This window comes from Triturus cristatus, chromosome 4_1 (assembly GCF_964204655.1).
Source record: "Triturus cristatus chromosome 4_1, aTriCri1.1, whole genome shotgun sequence".
NCBI classification, from domain to species: Eukaryota; Metazoa; Chordata; class Amphibia; order Caudata; family Salamandridae; genus Triturus; species Triturus cristatus.
The window spans coordinates 416073650-416088360 of record NC_140585.1 but is presented as its reverse complement, the minus strand read 5'-3'; the positions used below and the strand labels follow the sequence as shown (position 1 = coordinate 416088360).

Sequence of the window (14711 nt, the reverse complement as noted above, 5' to 3'; positions counted from 1 at the left end):
CTGCCTGTTGCTTTTGTCTTAGATTAAAATAATTCATAATATTATGACAAAATATTGAAGACTAATTATCAAAACCAAACCACAGACCAGTAAAAATATGGAAATCTTACAATATTTTAAAATACATATTTAAGGCGACAGGGCTGGAGATGGATAAATAAAAGAAAAGAAAAGGTAAGCTGCTTAGCAGAGTAATTGTACAGAGATTCAAAGCAAGCTATCCCAATATACAAACAGTCACTTTCTCTTGTGATCTTAATGTACTGGGATTCAGCTCAACAGAAGGTGAAAGTATGCCCACAAGTGTAGGATGCTGGGGGCTAATTAGAGACACTACTGTGCAAGATACCTGGAGACAGAAAGCAATGCAAACTAACAGCGGGCCCCAACATGTTCTAGTGTGAAAGGAGCAGCAGTATGCAGGTAACATGGATTCAGAAAGAGCAGAGAAATCAGTCAGGGTGATTCATTAAGGACCACTTTCTTGATGAGGGATTGAAAACATAGGTGAATTAATGACTGCTAAGAGCTATGGCCTGATTCAGAAAGTTTTTTCATTGTAAGTTAGGTTGGGGATATATTTCAGACAAAGGTGCTATTGCACTTTAATTTCTAGTCCTAAGTCACACCTTCTTAAGGAAAAAGCTTTGTGAATAAGGCATTAAATTATCTTCGATCCTTTCAAGAAGAATCTTCTCAAATGTCACCAGCCCAGTGATGTGTTAACTGAGAACCGCTAGCCTCCTGAACCCAAAGCTGCTTTACATGTGTATATGAATAGATTTCCTCTTAAAGTAAAGACCAAATTATTGATAAATGCATATCCCTTTAGTATTTTTTCACAAACATACCATTACCCCTTCTATGGGTAATCCCATACGTCATGGGGTGGAAATATTTCTTGAGCCTGCAGAGACCTTTAACAATTGTTTTCTTGTTTCGTGCAACCATTTCTCAATACCCAGGAAATTATAAACATAATTTTAAACAAAAAAACACATTTTAAATGGGAAAGTACAGAGCAGAGCAACAAAACCAGACACATTTAAATTCTCAAGGAGATATGGACCATTTCATTAATTAGTTTGCTATGCTACAATTACCATATATTAATAAAAAGAGCACCTTGAATATGATTGCAATGGGTATATCTTCTGATAAGGTATTGTGCCTTAGATAAAATCGTCCTTGCTTCACAGCAATATTAGTTCTGCTCTTTTTCTCATGGGTAGAACTAAGGAAGAAAAACATTTTAACAGAAAGTCAACCTCAATTAGTACTGCAGACATTGACTAGCAAAATACACAACACTACATTTACAAACCAATAAAGCTATTATCTATGTGGGTTTTTAACTAATGAGAGTTATGGGTCCCTTCTTACATTATGATAAGCCACTAGACAGAGTTGTCCTATAGCCACTAAAACATTTTCAAAATGTATTTAAAGTGCAACCATAAACAGTAGTAAGTGCTATGTCAGTTCGGATGAGATATACCAGTAGCACATAAGCCAGTGGTCTACCTCTTAAGCAATGGTCGACCAAACAGAAGGAATTATTCTATTGTGGAAATATGGATTTCTCTGATCAGTTATGTCCCCTATCTTGGACCCCAACGGTTTCATGTATGAATCACAAGTACATGTATGTTCCCTCCAGTTCCAGTTATGAAGACGCAAACACATGTGCGTCCACCGTCAACACGTCCTCTTTCAGATCCGCCATGAATAGGCCGGATATTCCATTCCTAAGTATGAAAGGCCACCGGCTTTATATGGTGCACTTATGCCATTTTACAGTCCAGGCAAGTAGGCCCTGATTCTGTCATCAAGCTTTTCTTGCCTTCTGCCTCTGAAAGCTCCAGTCTGAGCCTGCATCTGTGACCATGAACTTTGTCTCATTCCCTGCGCGGCTCACGGTGCCTGACATCAGCCTGTTGCCTGCCAAAAACTGTATTTCACCTTCGAAATTATCTGCTCCGCTCCCTGCCCATTGCATTCCTGTCTAGTAGTTTAAGTAAACATTCTTCCAGCTACCGAGCAAAGGCCCGGCTTCTCTGTCTTTATGCAAGTAATTCATAGCCCTATTATTATGGAAGACTTCTGCCCTCGCATCTAGTGTAGACACTTAGACGCTTGTACACGCACTAACAGTCAGTATAGTCAGTATAGAATAAGATTCTACTCTAAGAGACCTCTCTTTTGGATAACATAGTTCTTTAAACATAGGATGTTAGATATGATTTGGGATTAGGTTGACTTGACCCTCCAGACATCTGTCGCCACATGTAGAGTTAAATGTCAAATCCCCTTCACCCCCTAGTTGCACGTCAATCATACGTCATGCTGCTGCGCGCGCATTTCTGCCAAGTATTTCTGCTGACATTGCAAAATTCTTTCATGGAACCACCCTATTATGACATCATACCTGATGACGTTCTTTAGTTACACCCGGTTACGCCCACTTTTGCTACGCATGTATGTTTTATCTTTACTATCAATTGTTACGCCTCCTGCATTTGCTTCACTGTAATGCCTATTGTATAAAAGTGATTACTTATCAATAAAGTATGTACTTCACTTCCTGAACCTCCGTGGTGATGGAACTTGGAGTCCACGATTCGAATCGTCCATTGGAATAAAGCCCATTCCGAACCTCTAATATCACGGATTTTGCCTCTTATTTTACTGAGCTATTTTTATTATTTTTCTGTATCAAATTAAGTCCCGGTAATTAAATTATTTACCACATGAATGGCGCCCGAACAGGGACACTTTCTCATCTCACGCGCCGGCGGTGCGTTGCAGGCCCGGTCTCCTGCCACAGCTGGACGGACAACAACGCGTACCAGCAGGATTTCCTGTATCTCCCTCCGGTCAAGCGGGGGCGACTGAGGCTGCGATCAACACCCAGACGAGGCGGTGAGAAGTGCGAAGTATCCCGACCAGAGCCTAGCTGAGAGAGCAAGATCCGAGGTATACAGAGGCCCACCAAGTTCCGAAGTTCCGAAGTTCCGAGGTTTCCGATGTTCCGAAGTTTCCGAAGTTTTCGAGTCGAGTCGAGTCCAGTTCAGTTCAGTTCCGTTCCGAGGCCTTCCGTTCCGAGCTACCCGGTGAGTACCATTACTGGGGAGGCGTTCTGACGTGCACATAAGTTGTGCCGGTCCAGACGGGTTTGGGTACACAAATCCGGTCTGCACTGTTTTAGCAGTGTATCTGTACTGTTTAGCAGTATATCTAGTATATCAAGTATATAAATTCAGAATAATTCAGTTAATGCCAAGGATTATGTTTTGTGATTAAGTTTTCTTAGATCGTCATCATCATTGTTGCTCATTTAAACGTTAAATGTTAAATGTGTTAATACGTCCTGCATATTGTGGTGTGAATGACTGTTCATTATTGTGTTTATTGTATTAAGTTTGTTCAAGATCAAGTATCAGATCAGTTCTCAATATGCCGCTCTTTTCGAAACTAAGACAGATCACAACTAGAAAAGGGGTACTCGAAGAAGCTGTTCCTATTCCTCCTAGGGACACTCCAGGGTACTTCATGTATCATAAACACGGCTTAGACGCTATATTATTTCTTGATTTATGGGTAGACTACACCAAGGAATTACCAGAAAGTCAGAGGTGGCCCGCAGCTGGGACCTGGGATGCAGAGTGCATCATGAAAGTAGAGGAAGAGTTATGGAAAAGGAAAGCCAGACAGTCACAGAAAGACGCCGTTGAGTTATGGCGTAAAGAATCTCATAGACGTACAGAAAAAGCACTCAGACAGGAGGAGAAAAATAAGGAGAATTCAAATAAAGTCCGAGAAAAACTATTAATTGAAGAAGGTACACGAGTGAAATCAGAACAAGTAGACAGACAAAGAAATGCCCTTATGAATGGTATGTATCCCCTTCTGGCCGAGGGATTACCTAAGGCTACTCCGGAGATACCAAAAGACTTGCCACCCCCATTGTTCCCAATAAAAATGCATCCTAAGGGGCATCCTAGAACAGCAGAAGATGTTTTTCTTTCCTCATATTTAGATGACGCAGCTCCCGAGTATGCTAACCCCGCCCCACATAGACCGTCTGCCGGGGAGGTTCAACGCCAAGATCCTGTATCTGTATCCCTACAGCATCAAATCCTGACACAAGTTCCGGCAAGCACATCTGTTTCCACATCTGTTCCTACAGCTGCTTCTACAGCTGTGTCCACACCTATAGTTGCTGTATCGCGTTCAACGAATCCTTTCACGCCCGATACCCCAGACGGGGCTACCGGAGGTGCTACCAACATTTTTTCTACGCCACACAGAATAAATAAACTTACTTTTCAAGAATCCGCACATCCACGTACCCCCAAACTCATAAATTCCCGCACGCTTAAGGAACTTCTTGTAGATTGTAGATATGACCCTGTGCCCGGAAAAGAGGACAAAATGATCCTGGCATCATTACGTATCAGACGAGCTGCGGTGTATTTAGGGAAGATACCAGGAATGACTATGCATCTAGATAATATATATCATTTTGTCCAAACAGGGCGAGATTCTGAATGTATTAACAGAGCGATGGAATACCAGAAAGTGGAGATACAGGGGGAACTGTTACGTTTCCTCATAAATTGTGTAATCAGAAATCAAGACCGACCGGAGGTAGATCCGGAAATAATGCAAACCCTTACCAGATGGAGCCAGAATATATCAGAGGGGAGACATGATAGGCAAAAATGTATGATAGCCATGTGCCGAAAGATCCGTAAAGAAATAGAACGCCTACACGAAGAGAGATTAGCGGTAGACCAGTTTGAACAAAACGAGGAGGAGGAAGGATCAGGACTGCCCACAGGACAGTCAGAAACCATAGCCTATGTAGGTAGAGGAAGATCTTGTAATAGTACTAGATGTTTCACTGACCCGATACGTCCGATATGTCCAGATAATAACAGGAATTTCCAAACACCTATAACAAATATAAGGTCCCCCGAGCATTCGTTCCAAGCCGCTGACAAATTACTCCGAGAACGAAGGGGTTATCATTTACTCGATTCTATGGATGAACAAGAATTAGCCAGGTCAGCTGTTCATTGGGTTGACAGTCCCGGAAAATATGGTGATGATACAGTAGCACACACATTTTTGAACCTCACCCCAGATGAACAGCGTTTAGCTGGGATTTATATGATTCAACAACTTCTTATACTTTATAAAAGCCAACATTCCGATCCTGGTCCTTTACCTGATATATTGACTGAATTACTCACGAATAGATGGAGAGGTTCAGGTACTAAGTTAATTAGAGAAATACTAGAATCAAGAAAGCAGTACATTCTTTTTGTATGCCCAGAACATGTCTCACTGCCCATCAAGGAAAGAACAACGTATTACATGGACAGACAGAATCCCTTACGAGAAGTACACCCAATAAAGGGCGAGGACAATCAGTTTAAACGTGTATTTGTATATACGCCCATATCGAAAATAGAATTGTTAGAAATGAAGAAAGTGGTACCCAGTCATGACAAAGACCCAGCGGGTTTTCACCGAGAAATTAAAGACATGTTACTCATGGGAGAGTATACCTATCCCGACATTATGACAATATTAAAGGTATTAATGCCTGCTGGCATTTATGAAAAACTTAAGGAAAAAGAGTGGGAGGTGGGAGACCAAAAGATAGACTGGACAGCATTAGAAGCAGAAGAAAAGGCCCGAACTGCAGGAGCAGGGCTTGGGGATAAAACTAAAGCACTACCAGGTTTACTAGTACAGGTACTGCCACGTTTATTAACCACGAAAAAGGAAGACTGGGGTGCAATCTCAGCCTGTAAACAAAAGCAAGATGAAGACACTAGTGATTTCTATGCCCGATTCGAAAAATGTTTTGGTATAAATAGTGGCATAAAAGCAAGTAGCGAGTCATACCCACATCTGTTTGTGACAAAATTAGTTGAAAATTCCTTGCCCCAAGTGAAGAATAGAGTATTAAAATTCGAGAGTACCTGGCAAGGTAATACCCCATCACAAATGTTACAAATGTTACAGTACCATTACAATAGAATTAGAGAGGAACAAGAACATGAACAGAGACGCATGAAAGACACAAAAATGAAAATGCTAGTCTCCCAGACAGTTCCAGCTGAAGGTCATAAAAAGGGTACGACACAGTCCGGTGATTCAGCAGGACCTGTAAAAGGGACATGCAACTATTGTAAACAACCAGGTCATTACATACACGATTGCCCAGTCTTGAAGCGTAATATCGCCACAGGTAAAACACAAGAAAGACCACGGCCACCTAGACAGGATCAGAATGAACAAGGAGCACCGCAGCATGCACAGTCCATGCCAGCTCCACAACAGTCTATACAGTTTGTGCCAGCTGCACCAGCGCTGCCTGTTGCTGCCACACAAACCACGACACGACAGCTGTACCAGACCGCACAGTATGACTATCCTGATTATCAACGATACGCATGAACCAGCCTAGAGAGGGAAGTTGACTTACCCCTTATCGAGGTCCCTGTAGACCAAGAAGGACCTTATGTACATAGTGAACTATTAGGCCAAGATAGAAAATTTTTACTTGATACAGGGGCAAGTCGAACAACTATAAAACGTAGTGAAGTTCCAGGGGCACCCCTCTCAGGCTCACAGAATATTTCCCTTGGTTTTTCAGGAAAACCTATTGTTAATGAAGTATCACAGCCTCTTCCACTTACGATAGGACCCTTGACCCGAACTACAGATTTATTGCTTACTAAATCATGTCCAGAAAACTTGTTAGGTATAAAAACACTGAAAGCTCTAGGAGCTATAATATGTTGTTCTCCGGAAGGAGTAAGATTGTTTTTACGTGATTTCAAAGGTCACTATGTGTCTCGAGACATGGATCCCCGACTGCAGACTTTACCTACACATTTATGGGCACAAGGCCCTACTGATGTGGGTTGCATGAATATTACACCATATCGAGTTACACTAAAGGCAGGAGTGGTACTACCACGAATGCGACAATACAAGTTACCACCAGATGCTGTAGTGGCTTTACTGCAAATCATTGACGAGCTCATTGTCCAAGGAGTGGTTGTGGAAACAGACTCCAATGTATGTAATTCCCCGATAATTCCGATTCTTAAACGAACAGATCCAAAGGCCCCGCCAGTATATCGATTGGTTATTGATCTGCGCGAATTGAACAAATGCATTGTGCCACAATTCCCTGTGGTCCCAGATATCTCGTCATTACTGACAGCTATTGATTCCGAAGCAACATTCTTTACTGTAATTGATCTCAAGAATGCCTTTTTCAGCGTCCCAATAGATCCGGAAAGCCAATACTTGTTCGGATTTAGTTTAAATGGACGTAGCTTTAAATTCACACGCGCACCTCAAGGATTTACAGAAAGCCCCAGCATCTATAGCCAAGCACTGAAACGAGAACTCGACAGTATCCACATGCCAGTCAACACTGCCCAGCTTCAATATGTCGATGATCTGCTGATCACCGCTAGAAACGAACCTGAATGTGAGAAAGCATCACTGACGGTATTACAATTTTTGGCCGAAAAGGGGCACAAGGTGTCCCCTTCTAAGCTGCAATTCTGTGTCCAGCGAGTTGTTTACCTTGGTCACTCGCTGTCCAAGGAGGGAAGGCAGCTTACACCAGATCGCATCCAGCTAATTGCAAATATGCCAATACCCAAGACACAAAAGGAGGTGCGGGCTTTCATAGGCCTCACTTCATATTGTAGGCAGTGGATCCCTCAGTATGCATTTCTAGCAAAACCACTCATTCAATTGACAACACAGGAGGCAGCCACATCGACTGTTCTCCCTTGGACTCAGGAACATGCACAAGCTTTTGAAAGCCTAAAGAAAGCCTTATGCCAAGCACCTGTTTTAGCAACACCACGTTACAATAAACAGTTTACACTCTTTGTTACAGAACGCGAAGGTACTGCCTTGTCAGTACTCACACAGGAACAAGCAGGATCACACAAACCATGTGCTTATTTTTCTAGTACATTAGATCCCGTAGCTCAGGCTTTGCCTGCATGCCTAAAATCAGTGGCAGCAACAGCTTTAGCAATCAGACAAAGCGATGCCATAGTATTAGGACATCCATTGACAGTACAAGTACCACATGCAGTAGAGGTTCTCTTGAACCGCACACAAACGCAACACTTGACTATAGCACGACTCACTGGTTACGAATTAACATTGTTTCAGCCACATATAGAAATCAGACGTTGTAGTACATTGAATCCTGCCACACTGTTACCTGTAAATGGAACAGACCCACTTGCACATGATTGTATTGAAGTTATCACTATCACGACGAAACCCAGACAAGATTTGACAGACGTCCCATTGTCAGACCCAGACCTGACGTTGTATGTAGATGGTTCATGTATGAGAACAGGTACAGGAGAGTTAGTGGCCGCTTATGCAGTCACAACAGACACTGAAATCATTGAAACAAATTGTATAAATACCTTGTCCGCTCAAGCAGCAGAGCTCATCGCTCTGACACAAGCCTGTATTCAAGCCACAAATAAAAAAGTCAACATATACACTGATTCACGTTATGCATTCGGAGTTGTACATGACTTCGGCGTGCTGTGGCGAGAGAGAGGTTATTTAACTTCTCACGGTGCCCACATTCAGCACGGACCCCTCATTCATGCCTTATTAGATGCAATACATCTGCCCACTGCAATATCAATTATGAAATGTAAAGCTCATACGAAAGTTACTGATATCATTTCTCAAGGCAATGATCTAGCTGACAGAACAGCTAAACAGACTGCTCAAACTCAAACATCCGACATGACAAAGACAATAGTCCCGACGCCAACACATAGTATGACGGTTAAGGATCCCGCTCTTGACGTAATTGACATACAGACACATGCTACTCCAGACGAAATAAAGAAATGGACTGAATTAGGAGGGATCCAAACGGATCAAGGATGGATGACGAAGGAAAAATCTGTGTGGTTCCTTCCTGATTCAATGGTACAAGTCGTTATTAACACTGTACATAGTCCAGCACATCTAGGAGAAAAAGCTATGCTAGACAGCATCCAACACATTTGGTTCAACAAACATTTACGAGCAGCAGCTAAACAAAAAGTTCGTACCTGTATGATCTGTTGTCAGTTTAACCCAGAAAAAAGCATTCCCGTAGAACAGGGTGGATTTCAGCCTCCTGATCACCCTTTTGAAGTCCTCCAGATGGATTATATCCAGATGGAACGATGTCGAGGATTCAAATATGTTCTCGTAGTTGTCTGTGCTCTTTCCCGTTGGACAGAGGCATACCCGGTTTCAGATTACACTGCCCCGACTACTGCCAAACAGTTAGTTCGAGAATTCTTCCCACGGTACGGTTTACCACGTGTTGTCTACTCAGATAACGGCCAGCCGTTTTCATCCGAACTAATGAAACACGTTTCACTTTTGTTAGGCTATCAGTGGAAATTTCACGGTGTCCGACACCCCGAGGCAGCAGGTCTCGTGGAAAGACATAATCAGACCCTGAAAATTAGATTGTCCAAAATATGCAGAGAGAAAGGTGTCGACTGGGTAGTAGCGTTACCAGTTGCACTCTTTTACATGAGAATGGTAGCACACTCTCGAACAGGGCTATCCCCGTATGAGGTGATCTTTGGCAGACCACCAAATATGTGGGGGACGCCTATACCACGCAAAATAACTGATATTGACTGTAATATGCTGACAGATTACTTGGCTTCCTTGATGTCTGCACTACAATCTTGTCGTTCACAGGTAGCTGCAGCTTTTCCCGACAACACTGAGGTGAAACCCCATGACGTAATTCCAGGAGATTTGGTCTTAGTGAGGAACTTTGATCGGAAGTCTCAGCTGGATCCTAGGTGGAGGTCGCCTCAGCTCGTACTGCTAACGACGAGGACAGCCGTGAAGATCGAAGGTCGAAAAGGCTGGATACATTCAAGTCATATCAAGAAATTTCATGGACTGTCGTCAGACGTAAACGACACACCTTGCGTGTCTTCCTCGATTGACTCAAAACTTCCTTTGGTTGAACTGAGTAACCACGAACAATACAAACTAAAACTTAGGTCTAACCAGTCAGGCAATTTGATTGTTTAAGTCCTCTCCAAGGTGAATCGGTCGAATTTGTCTCTGACGTGTATCACTTAGACCTGTATAGAGAAAGAAACAGAAGGATAAAACTGAAACGACAGGCGTACTGTAAATCACTGCGTAGTCATTGCACAGTGACGTTATTAATTTTGTTTTTCTTAAGTCTTTTAATAATTACTGCAAGTATATTGTTGCACATATATTATCCTATTTCTAGACATGTTTATAAGGTTACTGCTGAACATTCTTTTAGTGAATTACCTCTGCATGAGTTGTCTTATAGATTCGCGCTGCGCAATAACACGTTTATTAGTATGTTACATCATTCCCATCAGGTTAGCAATGCTACAAATTGTTGGATATGTGGCCGACTCCCTCCCTATCAGAATTATAAAGGAATTTTACCTCTCTTTCCATACCCGTTCACACACAACGGCTCCTGTGGAGCATGGTTTAGTTTAATCAATTCCCTAGATTCGAATTCTGCAGTTTATCAAGACAACTGGGTATGGGGAAATTTGAACTTAGTTTTACTTAAAGTCTGCTACCCTAACAAGGAGGGACTTCCCAAAAGAACAGGAACTGATCTAGAAAACGAAGTGTATGGATTAGGTAATTTTAATCTTAATCTTATGATCCTAAATGTCGAATCCGAAGCTACTCCAATTTTGCCCGCTATGTCAATATTTCCAGTAGAAGGTGAATTATGTGTAAGAAAGAATGGTTCCATACATATGGGCCATAGTAGATGCACCACTGTAATAGAATTTAGTGATCAAGGCAAGTCGACATTTAGAGCTTCCCGCCATTCCTATTTTATATGTGGTCGGACGGCATATATACGTCTGCCTCTAGATTGGGATGGTACCTGCTACATCGGATTCCTTTTGCCACCTGTTTTCCTAGCTCCTCCTGATTATCACAGAAATACTCATTTAGTACACAATAGAGAAAGGAGAGATCTCCCAATAGTCGATTACACTGAAACAGCATGGGAAAAATACACAGATTTCAATAAAGGTCTCTTTCCCTATATAGGTACCGTTACTAATAGTAAGCTGATACGTAGATTAACTAGAACCCTTGAAGCAGTAGTGAACGAAACTATTTCCGCCTTAGGCAATTTAACAGAAGAGCAGTCTGCTATGCGGATTGTTGTGCTTCAAAATCGTCTTGTCCTTGACGTCATCCTGGCCGATAGGGGCGGAGCTTGTAGGGTCATCGGATCAAGTTGTTGCATTTTCATACCAGAAAATTCGCCATCTGTATATAAAGCCATAACTCGCCTTCATAAGATTGTAAGCCAGATACATCAGAATCCAGGCACCTGGACTTGGTCCGGTTGGTTTTGGAGTGTATTATCTACCTTTGGATGGAAGGTCCTATCCTTCCTAGGTATTGGCTTTCTCATACTATTCAGTTGCTGTCTATGTCTACAATGTGGACCAGCGATCTGTGGTCTGTGTGCCACATCGTGTATTCCACCACCAAGATTTCATTCATCCCAGAAGAAAAAAGAAGAACAAATGATGCTATATGAACAGATCAACGGATTGATGAAGATTGATATCTCTTAACGGGCAAGTAGGGGACAAGGAGGGAATGTGGAAATATGGATTTCTCTGATCAGTTATGTCCCCTATCTTGGACCCCAACGGTTTCATGTATGAATCACAAGTACATGTATGTTCCCTCCAGTTCCAGTTATGAAGACGCAAACACATGTGCGTCCACCGTCAACACGTCCTCTTTCAGATCCGCCATGAATAGGCCGGATATTCCATTCCTAAGTATGAAAGGCCACCGGCTTTATATGGTGCACTTATGCCATTTTACAGTCCAGGCAAGTAGGCCCTGATTCTGTCATCAAGCTTTTCTTGCCTTCTGCCTCTGAAAGCTCCAGTCTGAGCCTGCATCTGTGACCATGAACTTTGTCTCATTCCCTGCGCGGCTCACGGTGCCTGACATCAGCCTGTTGCCTGCCAAAAACTGTATTTCACCTTCGAAATTATCTGCTCCGCTCCCTGCCCAATGCATTCCTGTCTAGTAGTTTAAGTAAACATTCTTCCAGCTACCGAGCAAAGGCCCGGCTTCTCTGTCTTTATGCAAGTAATTCATAGCCCTATTATTATGGAAGACTTCTGCCCTCGCATCTAGTGTAGACACTTAGACGCTTGTACACGCACTAACAGTCAGTATAGTCAGTATAGAATAAGATTCTACTCTAAGAGACCTCTCTTTTGGATAACATAGTTCTTTAAACATAGGATGTTAGATATGATTTGGGATTAGGTTGACTTGACCCTCCAGACATCTGTCGCCACATGTAGAGTTAAATGTCAAATCCCCTTCACCCCCTAGTTGCACGTCAATCATACGTCATGCTGCTGCGCGCGCATTTCTGCCAAGTATTTCTGCTGACATTGCAAAATTCTTTCATGGAACCACCCTATTATGACATCATACCTGATGACGTTCTTTAGTTACACCCGGTTACGCCCACTTTTGCTACGCATGTATGTTTTATCTTTACTATCAATTGTTACGCCTCCTGCATTTGCTTCACTGTAATGCCTATTGTATAAAAGTGATTACTTATCAATAAAGTATGTACTTCACTTCCTGAACCTCCGTGGTGATGGAACTTGGAGTCCACGATTCGAATCGTCCATTGGAATAAAGCCCATTCCGAACCTCTAATATCACGGATTTTGCCTCTTATTTTACTGAGCTATTTTTATTATTTTTCTGTATCAAATTAAGTCCCGGTAATTAAATTATTTACCACACTATGGGCAATCAACATCGCCAACTGAGGTTCCTAAGATGTCTATGTATGACATTCAGTGCATGTGTTATGAATTGAGGACTTGGTAAAAGACGTAAATAGTTTTAGGCAGTGATCTAAAAGCAGTCAGGTCCCTTCAATGCTACTAAAAGGTTGCACGAGCAGACAATTCCCATCCCGACACACTTACGCCTTTTATCCTGATGATCATGATGAAAAACTACAAAGAGTGACACTGACTTAACAACGGAGCTGATGCAACACAAAAGCAATAGGTTTTGCCTGTGTGTACATCTCCATTTCCACGAACACATAAGCTGTAGATAAAGACTAAAGAACTGCCTCTCTGTGGAACAAATTTCACTTTTTACCTTTGCCAAGCTAGTACGTTTTCTACATTGGTTTGTTAGTATAGGTTCTTAGTCACAACTAATGCACCTCACTGAGATGAGGAGATAATTGAATTACTCTTCTTTTTCTGACATTTTTTTTTCTCTTTTCCATTTTTACACGCTGAACTTTATGTAACCTATAAGCGGGGTTATGTTGTGTGAAGAGATGCATCTTCAACTTATTTCTGTATTGCATGTGGGTTTTTGCATTTCTGATGTTTGTTATTTTCAGGCGTGCTTCCTCTTACATGGACTGATCACTACGCTGTGTGTTTCGAACTCACCTGTCCAAATTATGGGTTCAACAAGGGGGACTCCAAGAGACAATACGAGAGTAGATCTTGGAATAAAATTAAGGGGAAAGATCTAGAAGTAGAATTGGAAGCAACGCTGCGTCTGCTTCCCACGGGGGCAGAGGAGGCAACATCCTTTTATACCAATTGGTTAGCAGCAGCCTGTGAGAAATAAGCCCCCAAAAAACTGTGTACTCCTAAAAGATTGCATCCTACAGCCCCCTGGCACACTGAAGAACTGAAAACCCAGAAACGTATTTGTAAATCTCTAGAACGCAGTTGGAGAACAAAATATGAGGAGGCAGACAGAAGAAGATACAAACCGAGTTTGGCATTATACAAGGGTTTAATTTTTAATGCCAAGAAATGTTTTTTCACAAATAAAATTGTTCAAGCAAAAAACTCGGCCAAAGAAATATTTCATACAGTATCTGAGCTGATCTCCCCTCGCACTGGCAAAATTGAATCTAGTCAGGAACTCTGCTAGGATATCGAGAGTTTTTTCCTGAACAAGGTGGAGGTTATTTTCTCCACGTTCAATTGTAGTAATATAGATCATATTCCCCGTCAGGAGGGAGTAGAACTTTTAAAGGATTCCCCCCAGGTTTTTAAAACATGTTATGATATTTCCTCAACTGACACTATTAAACTCCTTTTGACAGTGAGATCTGGCTCGCCTTTTGACCCATGCCCGGTCGCAGTAGATAAGTCTGCCCCAAACCCGGTAGCTCAAGTCCTCACCCCTCTTTTTATCAGCATTTTTGACTCTGGACTCTTCCCAAAAATGTGGAAAATGGCTTCAGTGTTACCATTACTAAAAAAGGCGAATCTTGATTGTAAGGATCCTAATAACTTTTGCCCGATTTCTCACCTTCCTTTTCCAGCTAAAATGCTGGAGAAGGAAATGAATAGGCAACTAAGTTCCTTTCTACGGGATAACAAAGTATTGGACCCCACGCAATACGGTTTTAGAGAGGGTCACAGCACGGAGTCAGCACTTATAAAATCAACAGAAGAGATTAGGGAGACCTTAGATGGGAGAATGGAAGGCTGCCTTGGTTTGGCTGGACTTGTCGACAGCTTTCGATACGGTCCACCATGGCTTATTGA

The 14711-nt window shown here is 42.1% G+C and overlaps 1 protein-coding gene across 2 annotated transcripts in view; it reads right to left on the bottom strand.

Moving 5' to 3' along the window:
* POLR3B (RNA polymerase III subunit B) overlaps positions 1-14711 on the bottom strand; it is a 1087861-nt gene that overhangs the window by 764391 nt on the left and 308759 nt on the right. For both annotated transcript variants that reach the window (XM_085652533.1, XM_085652534.1), the window contains one exon: positions 1126-1234. In XM_085652533.1, the coding sequence (XP_085508659.1) occupies positions 1126-1234 (109 nt within the window). The remainder of the gene's footprint in view (positions 1-1125; positions 1235-14711) is intronic.